Source organism: Mus musculus, chromosome 19, assembly GCF_000001635.26.
Source record: "Mus musculus strain C57BL/6J chromosome 19, GRCm38.p6 C57BL/6J".
Lineage (NCBI taxonomy): Eukaryota > Metazoa > Chordata > Mammalia > Rodentia > Muridae > Mus > Mus musculus.
Genome location: NC_000085.6, coordinates 37910133 through 37936730, shown reverse-complemented (window position 1 = coordinate 37936730; position 26598 = coordinate 37910133). Strand labels below are relative to the sequence as shown.

At 45.7% G+C, this 26598-nt stretch overlaps 1 protein-coding gene across 4 annotated transcripts in view; it reads left to right on the top strand.

Annotated features, from left to right (window-relative positions):
* Positions 1–26598, top strand: part of Myof (myoferlin) — a 144542-nt gene that overhangs the window by 106847 nt on the left and 11097 nt on the right. For 2 of the 4 annotated variants that reach the window (XM_006526995.1, XM_006526994.1), the window contains 17 exons: positions 236–417; positions 512–670; positions 786–884; positions 1810–1971; positions 3963–4128; positions 5669–5745; positions 8321–8377; positions 9737–9748; positions 12027–12125; positions 13648–13773; positions 15240–15395; positions 15921–16012; positions 20168–20338; positions 20977–21125; positions 23255–23394; positions 25553–25641; positions 25742–25837. In XM_006526995.1, the coding sequence (XP_006527058.1) occupies positions 236–417; positions 512–670; positions 786–884; positions 1810–1971; positions 3963–4128; positions 5669–5745; positions 8321–8377; positions 9737–9748; positions 12027–12125; positions 13648–13773; positions 15240–15395; positions 15921–16012; positions 20168–20338; positions 20977–21125; positions 23255–23394; positions 25553–25641; positions 25742–25837 (2032 nt within the window). The remainder of the gene's footprint in view (positions 1–235; positions 418–511; positions 671–785; positions 885–1809; positions 1972–3962; positions 4129–5668; positions 5746–8320; positions 8378–9736; positions 9749–12026; positions 12126–13647; positions 13774–15239; positions 15396–15920; positions 16013–20167; positions 20339–20976; positions 21126–23254; positions 23395–25552; positions 25642–25741; positions 25838–26598) is intronic. The other 2 variants (NM_001099634.1, NM_001302140.1) reach the window with 1 other exon arrangement.

Here is a 26598-nt window from a genome sequence, read left to right as displayed (position 1 = left end):
AGGATAAGTGCACTCCAGAGAAGCAATCCTTTGCACATGTCAGGGCCTTCGGTTAGGCACTTCTCACCATGATACTGTCCTCTGTGGTGCCCCGCTTTCAGAACTCCTTGTCTTCAAAGGGGTGGTGAAAACATATGACCACTATGTCCAGATGAAAAGTCTTTGGTTGAAACGCACTGTCATAGGAGCTCGACTTCTCCGAGACTCTACTGTTAATATCTTTTTCTGTGCATAGATCCATACGCCCATGTCTCCTTCCTCCATCGAAGCAAAACCACTGAGATCATCCACTCCACCCTGAATCCCACCTGGGACCAAACCATTATATTCGATGAGGTTGAAATCTTTGGGGAACCCCAAACAGTTCTACAGAACCCACCCAACGTTACCATAGAACTTTTTGACAATGACCAAGTGGTAGGTAACAGGACAGTTTATGATGACTTGGGGGCATGACAGTCGTCTGCAGGGCTATTTGACCAGGAGTTTCAGTGTGGGTTTCCTTCTCTAGGGCAAAGATGAATTTTTAGGTCGAAGCATTTGCTCTCCCTTGGTGAAACTGAACTCAGAAACGGACATCACACCTAAGCTTCTCTGGCATCCTGTTATGAATGGAGACAAGGCCTGTGGGGATGTCCTCGTAACAGCAGAGTTGATTCTGAGGAACAAGGTATCGCTTTGTTCTTGCTCATGGATTCCACGAGCTGCTTAGAGCACCTCAGTCATTCCAGGTACTCTCTGCTTTAATGAAAGGGAAGTGTTGACAGCCTGCGTTTGTTCCACAGGATGGCTCCAACCTTCCCATCCTCCCCTCTCAAAGAGCACCAAACTTATACATGGTCCCTCAGGGGATCAGGCCTGTGGTTCAGCTCACTGCCATTGAGGTATGTATTCTCTCTGAGTTTTACTTGACCAAGCCAAAGGGTGTGTCAAGGACCATTAGTGTAGGGCATGCATTGTGCTGCATGCTTTCTTGCTGTCTCTAACTTCCTATAAAATCGGCTCACACCCTCCCCCAATGGAAATAAATAGTCATAGAAAGTAGACATCTTAACAAAGCAATAAGAAGCAGATCTCAGGGATTTCTTTCTTTTGGGGGGAATTCACCAGAGAAAGAGAAGATAACCCAAGAGAAAGTGCCATGTGAACAAGGAGAAGGTCTGCAAAGGAGGCAGGAGGTCGGGGGTGGGGGTGGGGGTGGGGGAAGCAGCCCACAGTGGCGACCAGGGAGATAATTAGGGCAGACCCAGGCTGGTGGAGATAACCTCTTAGCTAGATAGACGGGGTCCTGATAAGGGAAGCATTGTTAGCGCCTCTGTTTTGCTGTGCGTTCGAAAACAGACACAGGGAGCTTCAAACAGCTGCTACCAGTTTGGAATGCTTGCAGGTCATTTACCATGCAAGAGGTTTAGACTTGATCTTCCAGATTGCCCCCACTCCCCACCCCCAGTGGATCACATGAGTCCTGTTTGCAGGTGAGATCTAGAGATGCTGACTGACTCGGCAGCACTTACAGCAGTTCTGACAAAAGGGAAGGGCCAAAACCACTTTCTCTGCATTTCCACAGGCACCTGAAGAGAATATGCACTGGTATTTTAGACGAATGTGCATCGCTCCATCTTAAAGACTGTACTGTGTTCTGTGATTGAGATTGGATTTTTCCATATATGTGTGTGCACGTGTGTATGTGTGTGTGTGCGTGCATGTGACTCTCTGTGTGTATGTGTGTGCTCACATATGTGTGTGAGTGCATCTGTGTGTGTGTAATATGTCAGGTTTACTTCCCTTCTCTTTAACTTGTTTCCCCAGATCCTAGCTTGGGGCTTAAGAAATATGAAAAACTACCAGATGGCTTCTGTCACATCACCCAGCCTGGTGGTGGAATGCGGAGGAGAGAGAGTAGAATCGGTGGTGATCAAAAGCCTTAAGAAGACACCCAACTTCCCAAGTTCTGTTCTCTTCATGAAAGTGGTACAGTATCTAGACTCTGCACGAGCCCACGCAAGTGGGAAAACCCAGCCTTATAGTAAATGTGCCGGAGACTTCTCCCTCCTTAGGTCATCTGTAGTTAGTTACTGAAAGCTCCAAATGGCCCCTCTATGAGCAGAGCTTGTTTCTCCAGAAAGTGTTTGGTCTCTGTTATAGGCTCTTAGTGAACCCCTCAAGGCCAGATTGTTAACTAGTGCGAATGCACGTGGACCAGAACTTTCCACTAGGATCTGGATGTCTAGGAAGGAACAGCTGTGGAGGACTTCCGTGTGGGTGATGTGGCATGGCCCTAATAGTCTGTGTCTGAGTCCATACTATGGAACCTTCTTTGATCCTTTGAAGTTTATTGTCAGAATTGTGAGGTGTCAGATGGGACTCACACACCTCCACCTGTTATAACTAGAGCTTGTGAAAACCACCCAACTTGTCCATTTTGAAAGAAATTCAATTCTTAACTTTCTTGCTTATCCCTGGTTGTCCTGGAACTCATTCTGTAGACCAGGCTGGCCTTAAATTCAGAGATCTGCTTGCCTCTGCCTAGTGAGTGCTAGGATTAACGGCATGTACCCCCACCACCCAGCAAACCTTAATTCTTATAAATAAAAAAATTCATCTTTGCATTGATATGTAAAAGATTACAATAAGGACATATAAAGATGGAAGACTAGAATTTTCCATTTCCTTTCCACAGCTCATTTTCCTTCATATCCCCAACACACTACTCTTGAACATCGGGGCCACATGGTTTAACCTCTCATTTTGCATCTGAGGCAGTTGAGGCCTAGAGAGGAGAAATGGCTTCCCTGGCCTCAGAGCAAGTGTGTACCCTTCTGTGCTTGGGACCATGGTCTAGTTTCATCTGCAACTCCAGCCCAGTGCTACAACTCCTTCCTTCATGTTTGAGGCAATGAAGAGGTTAAGTAATTTGTACAGGAGGACCCAGCAAGCGAGTAGCCAGAGCTTGGACTGGGGACCTTCCACTCCATGATTCTGCAGATGGACAGTCTCATGGACATGTAGAAGCAGAATCCCTAGTTAGTCACCACTAAGAAACTCTGCCAATCCTCACCCACTCCTTCCCCCCCACCCCCACCCCCATCCTTCCCTTCCCACTTCTAGTTTAGAACCTAGGTTTGGCCAACAGACATGGGAGAAGGCACTGAGGGAGCACCCCACCCTCTATTCTAGTGCAAGGCCAGCAACAGACATTAACCCAAACCACAGTCAAGCTTCCAGGCCAGCCCATGTTCTCCAGTCAGTGCAGTGTCTTCAAGGCCCCCACATACCAGGGGCACTGAAGGCAAAATGAGCATCCCATTTTGGCTGTGGACTTCTAGCATCAAAGGAATCCCAATTCCACTTAAGCCATGGCTAGTAGAGGACCAAAGTTCTGCCTGCTACATGAACTTTCTTATTGTCTTTGAAGAAGGATGCTTTTCCCACATCAGCAACAGGGATGGAGGCACTCAGCCTCCAGCAAGTGATTATTGAGCGCTCATAGAATGTCATCAATTGGTCTAAATGTTGGGGAGGTCAAGGGACCAAAACGATCTTGTTCCTTGATATTCCCCCTCAGGAAGAAGGTTGTGGGAGGGAGATGGGCTCAGTGACAAGATCTCATTCCACATTATGCTTGCCAAGTGCAGCCTAAGCACTTCACCTATGGATTCCACAACTCTGCTATGAATGATAAATTGACCCAGCAAACAGGGTTAGAAAAGTTCCCTAAGGCCATGCTCTCTGTGACAGCAGAGGTAGGATTTGATCTTCCAGAGCCAGGCTGAAAGAGTACGCTATAAGCTCTGAGCTGGTTACCAAGCACCTCAGTACCTGAAATACCCAAGGAAGGTCCCTCTGGGTTAGATTTAATGAGCAAAAAGAATCTGGGCTGGTCTCCTGGGGGGAACTGACTGGCAAAGCTGTTCCTGTTAGATCTGGAAACGAAAAAGGACATCTGTTTTTCTGATCCCTAGTTCTTGCCCAAGGAAGAATTGTACATGCCTCCGCTGGTGATCAAGGTCATTGATCACAGGCAGTTTGGGCGGAAGCCTGTGGTTGGCCAATGCACCATTGACCACCTGGACCGCTTTCGGTGTGATCCATATGCAGGAAAGGAGGATATTGTACCACAACTAAAAGGTACGTCTATAGGCACGTCTATATGTTACACTATTTAGCTTTTTTTTTTAAATGCCTGATCTGTCTGAATCTTCACAAGCCATATTCTAGATGCCACAGAAAAAAATAAGGTCTTATTTACAGAGTACTAGGTAATTCCTCCAAGGAACAGCTAATAGCCAGTGGTGCAGCCAGCCTGGACTCTTGAGGTACTTTGAGGGGCAGAGTCCAGTGCTGAAGAGTCCACCCTCTGGCATGCCTTACTCCTGCATAAACATGGGATAACCTTTGAGGCATTGATGCCTGTTACATGACCTTTCCTATTTGCCTTTGAAGAAGGATCCTCAAAATTCAGGGGATGCTGTTCCCACATCAGCCACAGGGATGGAGGCACTCAGCCTCCAGCAAGTGGTTATTGAGCGCTCATAGAATGTCATTCACTGATCTACATGTTGGGGAGGTCAAGGGACCAGAACAGTCTTGTCCTCTAAGAACAAGAGCCCAACAAGAAAATGAGTGTGTGTAGGTCATTGCTCTAAATACTTTGGTGTGAAGATTCTGTCTGGGTTCTGACCTAGGACCTCTTGGGGTCTTCAATGTAAAAAAAAAATGCCCCTGTGACCCCACCCCTGCCTGCATCAGGCTGGACCTTGGCACCCGCCTTTAACTGAGATAAACCATGTGACTCCAGAGCCTGTTCCCAAGCAATTGCTGTTACTCCAAAATCCAGAGTTACATCCATCTGGGAAAATGCATATAAGATCAGGGCACAGGCCTCCTACCTCCGCATGCCATGGGAGAGCAAGGGCTGGACACACAACAGCTACTTCAGACTGCTGAAGAGAGTCATCCCTGCTTTCTCCTCCCCTCTCTCCTTCCCTCCCTTCCCCTTCCTCTCTCTAATCACCTTCTCTATCTATCCTGTCTTCCTCCACTCCTCTTCTGTGTTTCTCTATCTCATTTCCCAAGAAAATGAGGCTCTTTTAGACACAGATTCGCCCATCTCCATGCCCATTCCTACATGATCAACACGATCTTTTTAATGGTGTAAGAGTACATGTGTGTATGTGTGTGTGTGTGTATGTGTGTGTGTGTGTGTGTGTGTGTGTGTGTGTGTGTATGTGTGTGTGTGTTGCTCTGTGGCAGATAGAGGGCCACTTACAGGAATCAAGGTTCTCCTCCTTCCACCGTGTAGGTTCATAGGATCAAACTCAGACCATTAGGCTTGGCATCCAGCACCTTTACCTTAATTGCCATCTCTCTGGTCTTCAACACAATTCTCTTCCAAGCACTCGTTATGCATAAGAACTGATTTAACTACCCCAAGCCAAGACACATGGGCCACATAATCCCCTATAAAATGTCTAGAACCATATCCTACTCTGAGAATGTGGCACGTCGTTGGTTCATTTTCCACATTCAGGTGCGGTCCCTCATTGAAAAGTTTCACCCAGGTTAACGCTATCATCCATCCCGTGGCTGCTCGACTTGACCATGGGATAGAACGTTCTCCAGTATGCTGTTCCAAGTGTCCTAGATTATAAAGCTCTTTGTCTTGCAGCCTCTCTGATGTCTGCACCTCCATGCCGGGAAGTCGTTATTGAAATAGAAGACACCAAACCATTACTGGCTTCTAAGGTAGGTTGTATTCCAGATGTCCAAGCAATTGGTAAACTCCAGCAGCCATTCAAGACCATTAAAATATTGCTCATCAAACCAATGTGCAAGGACTGAATAGACACAAGATCTGAATCTTGTATTCATCCACAGTTAACAGTGAAATTGTATCAACCAGGGCTTCTAAAAAGCTTTCCACTTATAACCCCGTTCACCTGAGAAATTTTTATACAACCTCTGGAGTGTAAGGTGTACAAATCAAACATCACTCATAATTAATTATAAAGCATTGCTAGACATAATTTTACCATTTGTCTAAAACAAAATCAAGATTGCATTCTAATGAGATGGACGAGCTTGTTCATTTTTACATAAAGATTTAAATCTCAGCTAGATATGTAATACTGCAGGACACAGCATCATTAACATTTTTCAGGGTTAATTAATAATTTGATTTTACAGCCATTGATGATGATTTGGATAAATGTGTAATATTAATACAAAATGGCAGAAGTATGTTTCAGGCTACTGCAGAGACTGCTGGAAACTCTCCTAATCCCAAGCCAAAATTCATTTAACATTTTTTTTTTCTAATGAAACTCAAATGAGCAACTCAAAGAGAAATCAAACATTCTAACATAATGTGACTCAAATATATACTAACTTGATACATGGTAAGGAATGTTGGTGGAAACTTTCACATCTTGATTTTTCCATAGTTAAACCATTGTGTTTCTACAAGAGCAGAAAACTTGGTATGTGAATGCAGTCTGTAGCATACACTAGGCCCAGATCTGAGCTGAGGTGTTTCAGGTGGTGTTCTCTGGTGTTGTATGGTGTGACTACATGCATAGTTCAGAGACACATGGGTTATGGGCTCAAAACCAAGGCCACAATGGAGTTGTATGGTGCAGTATGAGTAAGTATTGCCAAGAACACCTTTCTAGGAGTCCTAGCAAATCATTAATTGCACTTTAATGATGCACTTGGACTCATTACACACTTTATTTTTAGTTAATTTTCACTTGTTGCACATTAAGAAACATTTCTGTTTGCCATACGTTCTGTAACCACACACACACACACACACACACACACACACACACACTGTGCTACACATTCAGGTACCCAGCACCAAATGAGGTCATAACCTACAATTTTAAAAGCTACTGAGAACCAACCAGGGGGGAGGTCCAAATGCTATCGTGTTAGAAGTTTCTAGAGAAAATCGAAACATTGCATCAATCAGAACACGCATGTCAGAATTTTGCCTATACGAGGCAGGATTGTCATGATTTGAAATGACCCTATTTGCCAGTATAAGGAACATCCTGGGTTTTATATTCACTGTGGAAGAAGTTCGTGGGAATCCTAACTCAGGACCCAGTCTGAAAACCATCCAGCCACTTCCTTAGAAAGGAACAAGAAAGTTTGAACCCAGAAAAAAGAAAACACCAAATAGCTCACTGTTTCTCTTGGCATTTACAGTAAACGTTCACAGCATGTTTTAATATGCAAACTGGCTGGAACACGCCCATGATTGCACTTTAATGTGTTATGTCCATAAATGGTACCTCTTTTTTTAAAACCCACTTCTTTCCCACTGCATTAAACTCACTAACAATCGGACCATATTAAATGTGGGCTCCACAGCCAGCTCCCAATTGCTGTGTGTTTGAGTCTACTGTGTGGCAATTCTACACGGTCACAGATGACAATATCAAATTCCCCAGCCCATAGTGCAACACGACTATGTTCACTTATTGAAAATAACTCCAATTAGTCTCAATAAGACAGTAGTTGCCTAAGGAGAAGTTATGTATAATAGACTTAAGGGTTTATTATTTTTTTTCATGGTGATTTTCACAACTACTCTGGGAAAAGGCAGTGTAAGATCCTACTCGATAACATGCCAATCAGTCCTTCCTGAATGTCTTCTGTGTACTCCGTACTACTGGGGAACAAGGAAAATAATGTCAGTGCTACTCCCTTCTCGACAGTGCTGGAGCTAGGCTACTCTAGCAACACACGATGAAAGGTCCGTGTGTATCAACTGTGAACCGGGAAGAGCAGCAGGTCTAGAGATGATAGTGTCAAGTCATTCCCACTACACTATAAATGACCATAATCAGCCTGCTCCCATCATACCTTAGTTGAGGGACACTGTGTCAACACGAAAAGGTGGGATCTCCTCTAAGCTCTCAAGTCCCTTTGTCAAGGTAGACATTGCATATTTCTATAAAGTCCAGTGAGCAACGTGGAACTTCGGGAGAGCCAATGACAAGCTTACTAACGTCCTTTATTACATGTAGCATGCGTACATGTAATGGACACATATGACCGCTAACTTGATTTTAGACTTTTTACCTGGATAAACCGAATGGGCCCACACTAACTGCTGTTGCTGAGGGCTGGAGGCCGAGTCTTTCCACGAGGGCATCACGCTCTGTGATGTCTGTGGGAACTCGTGACGGATGAGCTTAGCACTCTCCGAAGAAGAGCAGGAGATGAGGGCGTGGGGCAGATTGGTCAAGTGCCAGGCAGACAGCGCAGACCTTCTTTCATGGCCGACTCAACAGTTGCCTTCCAATTCCAGTGCTTAAGCAGCATGTCAACAGCACTCAGCAAAATGGCTTCTCCAAGGACAGTGCATGTATGTATATGATACGATGCATGAGGCCGCATGGGACTGGGGCAGCTTGGTCTAAGCACTTGAATTCCTCCGGGTTCTACTAGTAGATTTTGGAGTGAAAGGTGATATTTAGATGAATAATGTCATTTTAAGCCAAAGGGAAGACTGGCCCGGGGCCATGTAGTGCTTTGAGTTGAATTTTCAAGTTCATTTATTAGATTGGAGAAAAAAAGAAAGTCAACGAGTTGCTGTCCTTCCTTTTCCACAGAGGACGATGAGCGATCAGGCATGAAGGAATCCTTCTGGGCTAACCCTGAAATTTAAAGTCAGCAATTTGTCTTGGATACTCTTTAAACATGGCCTGTTCTTGTCCCTAAATCAGTTCGTTATAACTGAAAGTAAGCGTGAAGAAGCAGACTAAATATCTGAATTCAAAACTATTGAGACTGTCAAAAGATGTTTTTTTTTTTTTAATTCCTCTCTCCAAAATCGCACTTAAACTATGATCGCTTAACCCTAATCTTGCTTGGGAATGGAGCTAACAAAACAAATTGATACGTCTCTTTTTCTCTCTGCCTCCGTTGGCACTTCTGCTGCAACAAGGGTCAGTCTAGATAGAAATACTGAGGACCTTAAGAAGCCGGGTGGCACACAACACAGGAGGCACAAACGTGCTGTAGGGAGAGATCAGGATTTCAGAAAGGGGAACTGTGTTCTCTAATTAGCCCAGGGGGCTAGCTTATCAGTGTCCCAAGAGAAAACTCAAGCTCCTGCAAACTCCTGGACAGTCCCTGGTACCTGGAGGGGCAAATCCTCCATGCAAACATTCAAGTGGAAGGATTTGGCCAACGAGAAACCTGACATCCTTTTATTAGAAGAGTCATTTCCTACCAGTATTTAAGTGGCATTCTTACATAGGCATGGGGGAACACAGAAAAGGCACTAACATGATGGCCTGCAGCTGTGCACACCTTGTGACAAGAGAGTTCTTGAAGGGGTGCGAAGGAGGTCATATTGGGGATATGATTTTGGAGCTAAATGGAATGAGAGGTTGGGGGTAGGAAGATGAGTAGCTTTCACTCACCCCTCCTGAGCACCCACTGCGTTAGCTGATCACAGGCTAGTCTAACCCCACTAAAAGCACAAGCCATTCAAGTACTGTTTCGTGAGTTTTCAGAGAAGAAATCTAAGATATGCTCAATGATAAGATGCTTTCAACTAGAATAATTAGGCAATCTGTTAAATGTTGATAGTAAGTATGCAGAAAAATAATGTTTCTTACTCTCTTTCTCTCTAAACCTAATGTTCATGGGATCTTAAACCAAACATCCACGTGACTCCTATATATGATGTCTTCTGCTACTGACCTCATTTGCCCAGCTGTCGGAAAAGGTAACAATTGCATATGTGTTTACACCTCTAAGATTCATGGGGTGAAGGATGCTACTCAGGAGTAGAGAGCTTGTCTCAGCATGTGCAAGGTTCTTGGTTCAATTTCCAATACATGTATTTTCTGCCCATAATTGGAATGTAACCTTTTTTCTAACTCCAGGAACATATTGATGATCTGCAGAGGACATTTAATTCATTATAACTATGTGTGCAATGCACACACTTGTATGCATGAATATAAATTTAAAGACATATACAAAGATGCACATGTATATGAGCATTTAGTTATACGCGTAAATCTACAAATATTTGTCCCCATGTACAAATGAGAAACAACCTGTTTTTGTTTTTTTTTAATGATTTCATTTGTATGGATGTGTATATGTGAGGGTGTGCACACATATGTGCGGGTACTTGTGGTGGCCAGAAGAGGGCATCAGATTCCCTGGAGTTGGAGTTCAAGTGGTTGTGTGGGTGCTGGGAGTTGACCTCTGATGGTCTGGGAGAGCAGCCATTGCTCTCAATGTCTGAGCCGTCTCTCCAGCCTGAAACAGCCTTTCTTACTCCTTGCTGCTCTCCGTCCTGCAGAACATGAGGGGGGTTACAAGAGGTGATGCTTATTTTTAAGAGCATCACTATCTAAGGCAGATTAGAAAAACCAAGCCAGGCAGTGGTGGCGCATGCCTTTAATCCCAGCACTTGGGAGGCAGAGGCAGGGGGATTTCTGAATTCGAGGCCAGCCTGGTCTACAGAGTGAGTTCCAGGATAACCAGGGTTACACAGAGAAACCCTGTCATGAAAAACAAAACAAAACAAAAACAAAAACAAAAAAACAAAAAAAAAAAGAGCAGTAAGTGAGTCTCATCCAGATATGTCCTTGTTATAAATCAAGGTGGAGGTTGGGTGCAGAACCTCACACCTGTAATCATAGCCCTTTGGAGACTGAGGCAGGAGGACAATCAGTTTGAGGCCAGCTTGAATTATATATCAAGATCCTGTGCAGAGAGGGAGAAAAGAAGGAAGGAAAGAGGGAAGGAAGCAAGCAAAAAAAGGAGGAAAGGAAAGGAGAGAAATAGAAAAGGAGAAAATGTGAGGAGCTACGCAGGCACTGGCCTATGAGTGCTTCATTTATTATCTCTTCTGCCAAACCAAGAACCACTCATCAAAATGAAGTTCATGGCTCTGGCTATAACTGAAGCAATCCGGGGGAGTTATGTGAACATAATGAATACACATTTCAGCCCACATTGACTGGATCAGAATCTAAGGGGTGGGTGAGAGCAGCTAGCATACATGAACCACAAGCTCATCATACCTTTGTTTCCTACTTTCAAGGTTCCCAGAGTTCTTTCTCTTAGTGATCCTATCTGATTTCCAAATCAACTCTATGAGGCAGACGGAGGCAGTTGCCACTAGATGAAGAAACTGAGGGTCAGAGTTGCAGAACAACTTGCCCAAGACAGTGTGGCTTATAACATAAGGGCTAGAACTAGAACCAGTTTACCTAACTCTTAGAGAGAGTTGTAATGTTGCTAAGAGCTAAGGAAATGAGATCAAAGAAAGCATATGTTAGAAATGCCATTCTAATTGATTTATGGATGCAAGCATTAAAAGTAAAGAAACGAAAAGAGACTAATAGATCGTATGTATCAGGTCTAAGGAAAACATCTAATATAGATGTGGGCATTGAAGCAAACACATTTCATCAAGAGCTGGAAAGATAGTTCAGTGGGCGAAGTGCTTGCTCACAATCTCAGGGACTTGAGTTCTTTCTCCAGAATTCATGTGAAAATGCTGAGTGTTGTGGCACATGCTTGTATTCAGGCACTGGGGAAGTGGAGACAGAAGGATGACTGCATTTGTGGGCCAACAAGTCTAGCCCAAATAGTGAGCCCTGGGAGATAAGAGACCCTGTTTCACAGAGGTGAACAGAATTCATGGGGTGTCACCTGAGGTTGCTCTCTGGTCTCCACATGTACGCCTACATACGTGTACTCCTCTACACACAGGCATCTACATACACGCACACACACACACACACACACACACACACACACACCCATGTCACTGGTTGACATCTCCTGCTTCTATGCAGAATTGTGGCTGTGCTGCCCACCGTGCATGTAAACAGAGGCAGATAATCTCAGAGCTGTCGGTAGCCTTCTCTCTCTGTCTCTGTCTCTCTCTCTTATCTGTTCCATAGTGACTTTTCTGTTAAAAAAAAAATCAGAAATCCACACTGTCAATATCATTTTTTTTCATTTGCATGTGGCTTTAGGAGGAAGAAATCGTTGACTGGTGGAGTAAATTTTATGCTTCCTCTGGAGAGCATGAAAAATGTGGACAGTATATTCAGAAAGGCTATTCCAAACTCAAGGTACTTGGACTTATGTTCTTATGGGTGGGGAAAAGCCAGTTTCAGCATGCCTTAGGCCCTAGGCTTACAAGGCCTCGTGGTGGGTGCTGATGGACAGGGGCCAAGCTTGCCTCTGCTCTCCTGGAGAGCCCTCTTGCAACAGGCTTGGCTCTGCCAAGTATCAGGGACTGAGGAAAGTTGCTGAGTTATGGTTGCGTGACTGCCACTTTGGGGCTTGGGGGCATCTGGCAGAAGGCTAGGAGTGGGTTAATACCATACTAATTAGGCCAACAATTATCCAGATTGGCTCGGGGAGACTCAGAAGTCACTGTGCCCTTTGCAGAACAACAACAAAAAGATGTCAACACGCTTCGTTTTGTCTTCCAAACAGTGATCAGTTTTGCCAAATTAAAAGTTGATTCTGTTACATGTATGCCTAGTCACATCACAACCGTGGGGCACACGAGCGCAGGAGGAAGCGGCGGAGGCGGCCAGGGCTAGCTATCTGTATTATTTATTCTCTTCATGTTCTGAGTTTTCCAGTTCTTCATTGTTCAGTTGCTAACTCTGTCAGCTGCAAACCTACAGGAGTCAGAGCGAGGTAGAGGAGAAAGATGAAGTTAAATGAGAAACATCTAGTTATTAAAATTATTCCTCTATCAAAGAAAGACCTATACCCTTGCTTGTTGGTGGCGTAATGTATTCGTGTAGTGTGAGGAAAGCTAGCATGTTAGAAATCACATGGAAAAATAATGAGACGGGGGGTGAAGGGACAGGTTTCCATTACTTCTTCCTCTTCTCCCTTCCATCTTTCTCTCTTGTCCAACTTTTCTTTTAAAACCAAGGTCTAATTTATATGCCACAAGCTGGCCCTCCCACAAGGCTTTGGTGTTGTGTACATCTGTGTAAAGCTGCCCCCACAGCAAGGGGCAGACCATTTTCACACACAGGAAGCTCCTCTGCGCTCCTGTCAAGCCAACTCTCCACGAGCTGCACCCCTCTGGTGCACAGCTGGTCTGATAGTTACCATGATAGGCTGGCTTCGCTTGCTCCTGTGTTCCAGATAACTGGACTCAGACAATATTCATTCTGTATTTGGCTCCTTTGGTCCCAAAGGAGTCTGCTTTTGAGACTCGTCATGTTGTTGTGGGTATCACAAGTTTGTTTACTCTTGCTGAATCATATTGGATCAGACTGGGTTGGAGTTGGGTCATGCCGTGTTCATACCCCATCTCACCTCCCCTTGCCCCTTCTTTTCTCTCTCCTCTCCATGGTTTGTTGACTCATCCTCCCAACACTGGACCTTCTTGAACCACATGGACATGCTCATGTTTCTTTTTGGTAAATTCCTAGAAACACCACTTCTGGATCCTAAGATATGTAACCCCCTAAAAGAAGTGTGGCATTTTCCCAAGTGGCAGTTCTATGCTGCACCCGTGAGGGCCCCAGGAGTTCTGTCCAATCCTTTTGGTACTCAGCCCTGTTGGCTGGAGACACCACCTCTGTTTTAATGAGAAACTGAGAGTCCGCTGATGGTTTTCAGATCTATGACTGTGAACTGGAGGATGTAGCCGACTTTGAAGGCCTGACAGATTTCTCAGATACCTTCAAGCTGTACAGAGGCAAGTCCGATGAGAATGAAGATCCATCTGTGGTAGGAGAGTTTAAAGTGAGTAAAGTGTGCGTGTGTGTCCTTTGAAAAATCTATCTTCTTTTTTTTATTATTGATTTCGGATGAAAGACAGCTGATGTCTGCAGCTGGACATGTCCTCTGCCCTCTGCAGGAAGGAAAATGCCCCCAGGGGAGTCAGGATATTGCTTGGGCTGGCCAGACTCAAATCCTCCTGGGTCAAATCTTCCCAAGACCTCATTTCTCCTACCTTCTGCCCTCCTGGGGTATTAGCAAGATCACTGTGGCAGATTCCCAGATGGAGATCTTAGCCACCTTTCTGCTCCTCCCAAGCAGTCTCTCCTCACCGTAACCAAATTTGAGCCTCCATCTGAATGGCTTAAACACACCTCTTGTATTTCACAGCTCAGGCCTCAACTCCTTCCAAAGCTGAGCTGGCCTTTCCCAAGCTCTGGGTCCCTCCTGCATACAGAAGAACCACTCCCAAGTCCCAAACACACCTTACAAGTTCTCTCTATGGATGTACGGAGCCTTGGGCTAGGCAGCTCTTCCTTTCCTGGGTGCCCTTCCTTTCCTCTCTGTAGTTTGACAAAGCCCTGCTCAGGCCCTAAGACAGCTCAGATGTCATCAGGGTTTGTCAAGAGTTCCCTGGCTGCTTTGGGCAGCATGACTCACCCATGCTCTGGGCTCCCACAGGTCTGGGTTCACCTCCTGTCAGGTTTGATTGTTGCTTCTCCTCCCAAGCACACTTGGCAAGGCCAGGGCATCTGACACTACCTCTTCCTAATCCTTTGCCAATAGCAGACATGGCTAATGGATCAGGGGATTACACCCAACACAGGGTCTCAAATCCTCCCCACCCCAGCCTCCTACTAAGACCACAATAGGGTACACAGCCAAGCTAATCTAGTATCTTGTGCCATACTCTGTTTCTTGATTTTTGGGTGTTCCTCACCCAGTATTCAATGGGTGCTTGCTTCATGACATGTTCCTGAGTGCAGCTGGCCAGAAGAAAGGCCCAAACATCCTAATCCCAACTTTCGATACCTTTCCCTGTACTTAAGCTGGTTTCAAAACAAAGTGTGCAGTCTTTTTAGCTGAGACCTGAAGCAGAGCATCAATTTGCCTGGGAGTGGGGCCCAGGCAGGTAGGGAGACCCAGCAGTGAAATCACCTCGGGACTTATTCCTGTCTCCAAAATAATCTCAACTCTTTACCTTGTTTTGCCACCACGTCCCCCAACCCTGACCAGCCACCTCCACTTCCTGCTCAGGTTTATTGCCCCCTTCCTAGAATGCCCTCTTCTGAAATGATGGCTGTAGAATGCTGGAGTGTTCTCTACTGGAATCCCACAAGAGCCAAAACAGGTTATGTCAGAGACACCTAACATCACCCAACTGTGTGAGACGGAGGGTGCACAAGATGGGTGCACATTTCCCAAGCGCCCTCTACCCATTGGCCAGGGTCCTTCGGAGTCATCAGTACACGTCTCTCTCTTTCTCTCAGGGCTCCTTCCGAATCTACCCCTTGCCGGATGACCCCAGTGTGCCAGCCCCTCCCAGGCAGTTTCGGGAACTGCCTGACAGTGTCCCACAGGAATGCACTGTTAGGATTTACATTGTTCAAGGCTTACAGCTCCAGCCTCAGGACAACAATGGCCTGGTAAGAGTTTGGGTGTGGGGCCTTCTCCCATAGCAGGATAATTATAGTCATCAGCCATGGTAATTGTCACCTTCTTTCTTTCTGGGCGTCTGTTATCTCACAAGGAGAAAGATACTCTATCAAAACAATGTGAACAGAAGGATTGTCCCCATGGGGTTTTACCCAAGAGCTTTGGCTGGGGCTGTGGGGGTGGTGGTGCTTAGGGCTCTCTAGTTCATCCTTCTCGTGTTACTGATGTGACCCAGGACAAGATTTGCTCCAGTCACAGGACCAGCATGTGCAGAGTTAGGTCATCCCTACCTCCACCCCATCCCACCTTTTCACCCACACAGATGCTTTGAAGGCACGCTGGCCCACTGCCACCCAAAGGAGAACCTTGCACTGAACTCGTCTGAGGTCCTCAGGTGCCCCAGAGGCCACCTTTGTCATCACTTGGGAGTATAGAAGCAAGCCAAGTCTATCCCCGAAATTGACTTCAGTTTGCACCCGGGATGATATAACATCTTACCTGTCTTGTCTCCACAGTGTGATCCTTACATAAAAATAACCTTGGGCAAGAAAGTAATTGAAGACCGAGACCACTACATTCCCAACACTCTCAACCCAGTGTTTGGCAGGTAACATACAGTTCAAAATATTCCTTCTACATGAAATGTGCCCTGCTCTGGTTGAGATCCTAACGCCAGGAATATGTACAGATACCTTTGTCAGAGAAATGGGTAGAAGGGCTGGAAGGTCCATGAGGGAAGAATGTCCCCCAAGAGCCTTGACAAAGCATTGTTCTCTTCGTGGTCACAGCCTTGACTTGTTTCTGGTCTAGAATATGGGTATTGTTAACACATTTTTATTCATGCCACTTGTGAACACCTGTGTGCATGTGGCAGTGAACACCTGTGTGCATGTGGCAGTCAGAGACAACCTGGTTCTCTCCTTCTACCATGTGGGCCCCAGGGATTCATCTCAGGTCCTCAGGGTTGACCTCAGTAGCCTTTGCCCGTGTGTGAGTCATGTTATATAAGTCTTATCAGAGCTGTTTCTAGTTACCAACATGATCACTAAGTAAAGCCAGTGTTATTCAGCTGAGAGCACCTTTCATATTTAGTAACAACATTTGCTGAGCAGTCAGAGTGAGCAAGTCCTCTCTCTCCTGAGCCATTTTGTAGAAGACATGTCAGAAATCTCACAGAACTCTGACGGGAACAGAAACTGAGGCCCGAAAAGAGGTGTGCATAACATCTTTCTGATTACAGGCTGTGGCTGTGATCCCAAGTCATACGACACCAGGGTCTGTGTGGCTTCAGCACCACACTCTGCTCTGTGCTCTGTCTGATTCTCTTCTGTGTTAGACTCACTAGCCAAGCATCACAGCTCCCACATCACACAGGGCCTCACATCTCTGTCAACAAGCCATCACACAAGCGATTGAGACAGAGGAGGTATACATCCATGACATGACTCTGAGGCTTTCCCAAGCCTGAGGCAGTACTGCATAGTCACAGCAAAACTGCTGTCTGTAGGCAAATGTTCTTTGTGGAAAAATATTTGAGGAAGGGCTGGGGCAGGGGAGGATTCTGTGTGCAAAGGGTGGGCAAGCAGGAGGACCTGAGTTTGGGTCCCCAACCCGTCTAGCTGTAAGATAAGGCAGAGGGCAGAGGATGTGGCTCAGTGGGTACAAGACGTGGCCACATGATTCCGACAATCCAAATTCCAGATGCAGCGGTGCGCATCTATAATCCCAGCACTCCTACAGCCAGATGGGAGGCGGAGTCAGAAGAATCATCTAGAAACATTCTGGCCAGCTAGCCTGGAGTATGCAGTACAGAACAGAAACAGGAGAGAGCCTACCTCAAAGGGGTGGGAGGCAAGAACTGACTCCCCAAAATTGTCCTCTGGCCTTAACCCACAAGCTGTCGCACACACCTGTCCTCTGCCCCATTGCAAAATCAAGAATTAAATATATTTGTTCTTAACTTTTTTTAAAAAAAAAGGTAGTAAATAACAAAGAAAGACCTTCTGCCTCTACATACACTAGTGTGCACATATGTATATGTGCACACACACATACACATGAGCACAAAAGGGGAAATGGTGTTATTCTCTCAAAATTTTGCTAAGTGGGAGAACTCTGTTCCTGTTTTGCCCTCCTCCTGACACACTCATTTATTTTATGTCTTATGTTTATTCCTCTCAGTTTTTCTCTGCCTCTCTGTGTGTCTGTCTCTCTCATGCATGCTTGTACACACACACACACACACACACACACACACACACACACCTTGGTCATCCAGTTTTAGGTTCAAACAAGCCATCTCTATAGACAGGAACATGCATGTACAAAGGACCACCCAGTTGGCCCCTAGCATGTTTGCGTACATGCACACACATGCATATACTCAGACACCTGAATACGAACACCCTCTGTGCTGCGCAGCCCTAGGCCCAGTGCCGGGCCCAGGGAGGGGAAATAATCCTCTGGCAAGGCAATGTGATCATTTTCCCTTCCTTCCGCTGATCCAGCCCCAAGGTCTAGACAGGAAAAGGCACGCAGAGCAGGAAGGAGGGCTCCGTGTGAGCGAGACCGGGAAGCAGGCAGAGCCAGCTTTGAAGGGAGAAAGGCAGCCCTGTTTGAATGGCTTGTTTCAGAGGTGCCAAGCACAAGCTTAATTAAGTGGCAGGAAAAGTCTTGCTCAGAGCCACGCTCAGAGGAAGTGATGCTGTCAGGCTCAGCGAGGCCAGTGGCTGTCTTAGGGGATCACAGACTTCCGCCAGTCCATCAGAGTGGCTCCAGGCCGGGACCTCAGTCTTGGGAAGTGCTTTGCTTCTCAGCAGAGACACCCTGAGACGGGGCTTGGGGAAGAAGTGGGATTTCCTGCGTTCTTGGCCATTGTTCATCTTGACTTCTCTAGAACACATTCAACTCCTGAATACTGTCCTCTGATCTCCCCCACTGGGCTGTGATACCCATATTCATCTACGTATCATCCACACAATAATAATAAACTCTAAAAGATTTTAAAAATAATAATTGATGCCTCAGGGGAGGGAAAGTATTCCTTAATTAACCAAAGCACCCAAGATACCAGGAGTCAGTTTGTTTTGTTTTTTTGTTTTTCCTTGTCACCAGATCTCATGGTGTATACCTGGTCCTTCTAAAAGTTACATAGACCAGGCTGGCATCAAATTTGTGGCAAGCCTCTTCTGCCTCTAGAGTGTAGCATTTATAGGAGTGCACTACCATGTCCAGCTGGTTTTCTTTTTGTTGTTCTTACTGGGTCTCGAGACAGGGTCTTTCTACATAGCCCGACTGTCCTGGTGCTTACTCTGTAGACCAGACTGGCCTTCAGCTCACAGAGTTTCACCTGCCTCTGCCTCCCAACTGCTACAGAGTAAGTCACAATACCCAGCTATTTTCCTTTTTATTTAAAAAAAAATGTGTGTAGGGATGCAGTTGCTGCATGCATGTCTGTATACTGTGTGCACACCTGGTGCCCACATTGGCTCTGATGCTTTGTGTGTAGCTATGACCCAAGTACCCCCTTTCCCTGCCTCAAGCCTCAGGGTACCTGCTGCATCTAGGGAGGTCTCTGAGATTGGTACAGGAGACATCCATGTGGCTTTCTTCCAGAGTGCCATTAAACGCTCATCCCTGACTCGCTGGACAAAAGCCTGTCCTCACACCAGAGGGTAACAAGAAAAGGAGGAAGCCCAGGGGAGGAGACAGTTTTTCTGACAGCAAAATAAACTAAGCACCTGGAATGAGAGGGATATAGGGGAACAATGCAAATACCAGAGCTAAGCCCTGCCTGTCTGCCATTGATGCGTGCACTTCAACATCCCATGGACCACACAGTTCTTCCGACAACGGCACGGCTGCTGGATGATTTCTTTGTATCTCTGAAGAATTTACATTTTAATGTAGATTCCATAGACAAGTTATGAAAACTGAATGAAGTCTGTGGCAGGACCAGAGGCCTGGCAGGCCCCCTCCATGGCACACTACACAAGTTCATGCATGCCCCTGCGTCCTTCCAGAGGGATGAGTCAAGTTGTTTCCTGGGGCAGGAGTCTCTGATGAGCAGAGTAAGAAATGAAGTGGGGTACAGAAAAATGGCTGTCAGGTGCCTGTTTGATCTTCCTGGAGTGAGGAGAAAGGTATTCCAGGTGGTATACAGGTGGTAACACTAAAATTAGCAATATGATGTATTATTGTTATAGTACTGTTTATTTATTTGTTTTATATATGTGTGTATACATGTATATATATGTATGTGTGTATATATTACATACTACATATACTATATTTACTATATATAATATATATGTGTGTGTGTGTTCTTTGTTTCATGCACATTAGAAGAGGGCATCAGATCCCATTACAGATGGTTGTGAGTTACCACCTGGTTGCTGGGAATTGAACTCAGGACCTCTGGAAGAGCAGCCAGTGCTCTTAACTGCTGAGCCATCTCTCCAGTCTGTAATATGCATTGTTATGATCATTTCACAGAGAAGAAAACAGAAGGACTAAATAAATGGCATAACTAGGGTTTGAACACAGGTATTCACCCAGGCTTTTCTCCTGAGCAAGCGTGCATTCCCTCGTCGTCTTATTACTAGCGTCTACTGTTTATAATGTCTCCCTACCCACATAGCTGTCCTCAATCAGTCGTCTTCCCCCAACATCGCCAACACTTGGCAATTCTTTGTCTGAGTCTTGGTTTCTGGAGCAGCCCAGAAGGCCCCTGACTGCTCTGTATGTGCATTCCTTTACTTAGAATGTACGAACTGAGCTGCTACTTGCCTCAAGAGAAAGACCTGAAGATCTCTGTCTATGACTACGATACCTTCACCCGAGATGAGAAGGTGGGAGAGACAACCATTGACCTGGAGAACCGCTTCCTTTCCCGGTTCGGGTCTCACTGCGGAATCCCTGAGCAGTACTGTGTGTAAGTTGCTTCCCCACAAGTGGAGGTGGTCTGCTGCATGGATGCTCAGACCTGGGAAGGCTGGAGGGCTCTGCCTCCATCAGTGTGCTGTGGTCTTTTGGTCCATCCAGTGTCATTTTTGACAGGATCATCTAGGGACAAACAAGGCAAGCACACTGCCTCAATTACCCCATAGTCTGTTGAAATGGCAGTACCTGGACAGTCCCCTCTCCTGTTCTTGAACTCCTGGGGTTAGCGGCTGTTATGACAAGGATTCTCTAGCCTTTAGGAATAGGGATTGATTCATGACTATCAATTATCCACCTCCCCCAAGGATTCTATGATGCCTAGCATCCCCTGATGCTAACCAGTGGCTCTCTAAGCCTTCAGTGAGACAGCATGCCACTTCTGGTATTTGAATTTGCCTCTATGATTGTGATAATCCCAGATTCCTCATTTTTGTTGAGGAGGGAACTGCACACACACACAAAATAGACATGATGAGTTGCCTGAAGCCAACATAATATGTATGTTTTATAACTCTGAGATAGGTGTCCAGGAGGCAAAGTAGGTACAGGTGTCCCTCCCCAGTTAGATGGCTGTGCTGAGACACATGTGCATTTGTGTGGTACCTTGTGCACCTGTGATGTCGTCCACAGTTCCGGAGTAAATACCTGGCGAGATCAGCTGAGACCAACGCAGTTGCTTCAAAACGTTGCAAGATTCAAAGGCTTCCCGCCACCAGTTCTTTCTGAAGACGGAAGCAGAATCCGATACGGAGGTCGAGACTACCATTTGGATGAGTTTGGTGAGCACAAAGCTGTGGGGTTGTAAGCACAATATAATAACCCATTTCTGTGCTGCATTTGGGGGAGGAAGATGAGCCAAGGCAGCGCCTTGATGATTTCCTGTGAGACTCCATGTCTGTCCTTACCAAGACAAAAACCTCAGTAGGGTAGAGAATTTTGTCCATTGGGTGGCCCAGTGGACACGTTTTTTTTAGTCTGTCTTATATTTTACCTGTTATTTTCAGATCATAGTCATCTGCACGTTAACTATAAAGTCCTAATAATTAGCCATTTTTGTGTATTACGTAATTAACGCAAAAGTGTTCCAATGACAGTGAAAGAAATTCTGTTCCAAAGAGACTCCACCATAATTGGCTGTGATGGTGCACATCTTTAGTCCCAACATTCTGGAGACAGAGATAAGCAGAACTCTGAGTTTGAAGCCAGGCTCCAAAACAAACTGAAACAAAACATGAGAGAGAGAAAAAGGAGGGGAGGGGAGGGGAGAGGAGAGGAGAGGAGAGGCTCATATCTGAGCCCTTGCCTGAGAAGCCACAGGGATGCTGAAGGCAGTGCAGAAAACCTGCTTTGCTACCCATCTGGCTCAAGTTCAATCCTGGATTCCTGCTGCTTTATTCCTGACACATCTATCCTACACATACCCAGTTAACCACACTGAGACAGCTGTAGGAATATGCATCAAAGTATATGAACTATAGGACGTTCATATGGTCTCTGGGAAAGAGAAGGGATGGGGCTCCCAAAGAGACATGGTAGGTCTGGCCTTCCAAGACGCACAGGGAAATCAGAATAAAGACATGTGGGAATCACAGTGGTTCCTGATCTTCAACTTGATTCTTGACATTGTCAGAAACATGGTTCTCTCCATTTGGAAGTTGATATCATCAATCTCAGGGTTGGTTTGATGCTTAATGAGCTGTCCGTATAAACTTGCAAAAGCAAAGAAGAATAAATGGGAAAAGCATGAAGGCATCATGGTCTGGTGGTTAAAAGTGACCCCAAAGTTAGCAGATACGCCCCCCCCCCAATCTGTGTTTGTCATGGTGACTGTTCAGTTGCTTCCAGATTCAGCAACCAGGAACAGCTGTTTTGTTTTGCGAACAGTTTTGAGGGGTCAGGAATTCTGGAAGGGCTCAGCTGAGCACCACTCCTTACAATCTCTCGCCAGGCTGCAGTCATCTGAGAGCCCTGTGGGCACAGGCCACAGTAGGTCATGCACGTAGCTGGAACTTGTTGCCTCCTGTCACTGGAGCCAATGGCCATGGTACCTACACAGGCTTGTCACAGAAAGAGCAACTTCCCTCAGAGAGACCCAAGAGAACCAGGCAGGAGCTTCCCTCAAAAACAAAAACAAAAACAAACAAACAAACAAACAAACAAACAAGCAAACCACACAGCCTCCTTTATCTTTTGCTCCAGTTACACTCTGTCTCGAGAATAAAAGGGAAAAGATGCACCTTTTCCTGGGAGAGAGGTCTGAGAACGGGGTTGGGGGCAATCATGTTTTTAAATGCTACAGTGATACTTGCTGCTGTAAGAGATGAACCTTCAAATCTCAGGGGCTTGTCCCACTTTAGAAGCTTAGGGCAATGGTCCATCTAAGCAAGTGCATCATGGAATGGACGCTCTCCTCCTACAACCCTGTTATTCTCCAGTGCACTCTTCTAAGCTTTTATCTTCCTCCACACCCAGAAGAGAAAGGCTCAGATCGGATCCTATGCAGAGGACCAAGTCCAGAGGTGACGCACATGTCATTCTATCAGTGTCATCTTCTTGGTCATGTGGTCACATCTGTCTAGTCGAAAGGGAGGCTAGGAAAGAAGGTGGTTGTGAGTCTGTGCTACAAAAGTAAATACAGCCTACGCTCACCCAATTCTAGTATGTTCTGGTCTCTGCTATTGGCAGACTACAAGGTGGGTGTGAGCCTCAGTATGGAAGAGCCCACAGTCAGGAGCTATTGGTATCTATTTAGTCTTTCACCAGTCCATAAAGTACATATGTACATACTGGTGATGCCTGCCCATTTTTACGAAGTCTGGGATGACGTGCTGCAAGTTAGTTTCTGGGAGCCATCTAGCTGCATTGTTCCCAATTGTTCCTTCTCTGTCAATGCCATTTTGCATTCCAGAGGCCAACAAAATCCTGCACCAGCACCTTGGAGCCCCCGAAGAGCGTCTTGCCCTCCATATTCTCAGGACTCAGGGGCTGGTCCCTGAGCACGTGGAGACAAGGACTTTGCACAGCACCTTCCAGCCCAATATTTCCCAGGTAAAAGGGAAGACCACGCCCACTCCTCAAATGTGGCAACAGTCGCTGATGGATTTGCCTCTTGAAACAAGTTCTGAGTACTTTTAGATACACAAGAAAGAGAAAGAAACTCAAACTAGCTTCACCCAAAAGGAATCTATTACAAAGATGCTCAGGGAATCTTGGAAAAATACTGGTGACCTGAGACTCAGAGCAAACTAAAGCCAGGGTCTTCCTTTGTCTTTGTCTTTGTCTTTGTCTTTGTCTTTGTCTTTTGTCTTTCTTTGTCTTTGTCTTTGTTTCTGTCCCTGGCTCTAGTTAATCTCTCTTGCTGTTATTACCTTTCTATGAGTCTTTTGCAGAGGGTTCCTGAGTACTCACTTCTGTCTTGTATACTGGGGGATTGGTTGTCCCACTGTGACCCAATTTGTCTACCAATGGAGCAGCCCGGAGAGCAGCTGAGCTTGTCCTGGCTTGGGGCAGAGGTGCCGTGTGCATGTAGAGAGCCAAGAAAGCTTGAGCACAGTGGGCAAGCAATAGGTCAAAGGGCATGATGACAACTCTGAGAAAATGGGGCCCGGTTTCCAGAGAAGCAAAGCAAGACATAACAAGTGGCAAATCAATCCATGTAGAATCTTGGTCCACGTCCAGGCTGTGTCCGCAGAGGTCTGGGGTAAGGCCAAGAGTGTGGATTTTAATACACACCTCGAGGGGCTCTGATGTAAGCAGTTAGGCACTCACACTTTAACAAATATTAACTTACTAGAAGCAAATGTCATCAACACCTGCTTTAAGACCATAGACATATTTACTCAGAAGTGGCTGTGGCTCGTAGGTAATTCTGTCACAGCTTGCTTTTATCCTGTGCTGAATTTCAGTTTCTTCTTGTTCGTAGTCCTTCGTTTTTCTACTCAAAGCCTATTCATCCTCCTTTCTTTCCTCCTACCCATCAGTCTTAGATGGAGTCTCAAGACTGACAAAGTAAGGAAGATTTCTCCCTGAGAAGGTACCAGCCTGCCTTTGCCTCTCTGCCTGCAGTCTGTGGCTTAATCGTAGGAGACGCCTGTATGCTTAGTGTCCTGCGGTGTGCCTGATGTATAGTCGAGGCCTGAGCCTAGAGATTAGTTGGAAAAGAGTCGGGATCATAGTAAAATATATTCCCTTTCAAGGGTTCCAGGTAATTCATTTTGATCGCAATGCATTTGGAAGCCAATCCAGTGGTTTCCTTGGCAAACTTCTCAAAGACCAGTCTATGTTTGTCTGAAGGCAGAGTCCATACAAGATCCAAAAATAAAGTAGAGACTATAAATTGATTTGAATGGTAGGATAGTGTTTTGGCTTTTTTTTTTTTTCTTTTACTGGCATTCATAATGTCTGGAAGAACATTCCAGTGAAGAGGACAGGCTGAGTCCATACTATTCAAAGATCAGAGCAGGGCCTCCCCAAGATGGCAGGACAAGTGTCAGTCTATACCCTGCTCTCTCTCTCTCTCTCTCTCTCTCTCTCTCTCTCTCTCTCTCTCGTGTGAGCTCCTGCTGGGGTGGTGGCATTGCCTATACAGGGAATCCTCACTTTTGGAAACCAGTCATTCTTTTTGTGTCTCCTCACAGAACTGTGTAGATTTTCTTTTATAAAGCTAATTGTCGTTCTGTTTCTCTGATTTTTAATTTTTAACCACTTGAGGTAAGTGGGACATCTGCCAGGATAGAGACTGTACTGGGTACACAATGTGACAACTGATAAAAGGGGGTATGACGGGGAAGGAACTGATTTTAAATGGGAGGATGGGGAGAGCGAGACAGGCAGAGAGACAGATGGAGAGACAGAGACAGAGAGTTTGCACTAGCAGTTGGGTTAGTTATAGGAATGCCCTCACTGGATTAATGGAGGCAATTTTAGACCATGATAAAATGGATGAATGCAGTTCTTGGGTGAAAGCGGAAAGTGGGTGGCCTTAATGACATTGTAGACAATCTCAACCCTGGCTAGCTCTTCATTTGTGGCCATCCATGTGAAGTAATAAAGCAGCAAAGAGGAACTGATTTTGCACTCTATAGTAGAGAGCTCTCCTAGTATGCGGGAAGCCCTGGAGCCTATGTTCAATGCTGCCAAGAAAAAAGGAAAACTGTGGTTTCTCCCATGTGTGACTCCAGTCTTCTTTCCTTTGTGTATGGTTTAGGGGAAACTTCAGATGTGGGTGGATGTCTTCCCCAAGAGTTTAGGACCACCAGGCCCCCCTTTCAACATCACACCCAGGAAAGCCAAGAAGTGAGTAAGCCTAAAACCCTGCTTCCCTGGAGCGGGGACTCCTCCATCCAGGACTCGAAGACGTATACTTTCAAAATGTGTGGTTTTTTTTTTTTTTCAGGTACTACCTGCGTGTGATCATCTGGAATACCAAGGACGTTATCTTGGATGAGAAGAGCATCACTGGGGAGGACATGAGTGACATCTACGTCAAAGGGTGAGGATAGGAGGCAGAGATTCCCACATGGGGGATGAAGCAGACCCCCTCTTTCCCCAGTGGCCATCGTTTGGCGTGCCCACTGATGTGTTCTTGGTTACCAGACATTGCTGCTTACAATGCTCTGTGTAGGGGGTGCCAGGAAAGCTAAATGCCAGCAGGGCAGCAGAGAAGAGAAAGCTGTCTGTGTTTAATATATTATTATAACTCTGTTATAAGCAGGGTTTCTTTTTTCTGAGCCTCCTCAGTCATCTAATTTCCTATTTCTCTATGATATTACAGACAAGCATCAAAAGCCCAGTAAAGCTCCCAGACTTTCCTTCCTATACATTTTTATCAACCCTAGCCAATGCTTGTGAAAAGTAGGTAACATGGACAGGTTTTAAAAAATAAATAAATAAATCACACATCCCCTACCCCCCCACCTCTGACATCTACTGAGTGTCATTCAATTCAATATGAAAACGATCCAGCTTATCATTTTACTTGCATAATTTGACTCCAGGTGGTTTGTTTGGATGTTAGTTTCTGCTGCGCTGTGGTCATAGATTCATAGATCCTGAGAATGGTCCTACACAGTGGCTAAAACGACATAAAACTACATAGCCAGACTTTGCAGCCAGACTCCCTGTGTTAGAATCCTGGCACCTTCCCTGCTGGCTAGGGAAAGTCAGACAATCGCTGTTAGTCATCTGTGCAGTGGAGATAATGACACTGCTACTTCCTGGAGATAGCCAGAAGAGTCCATCACTCCAGGCATG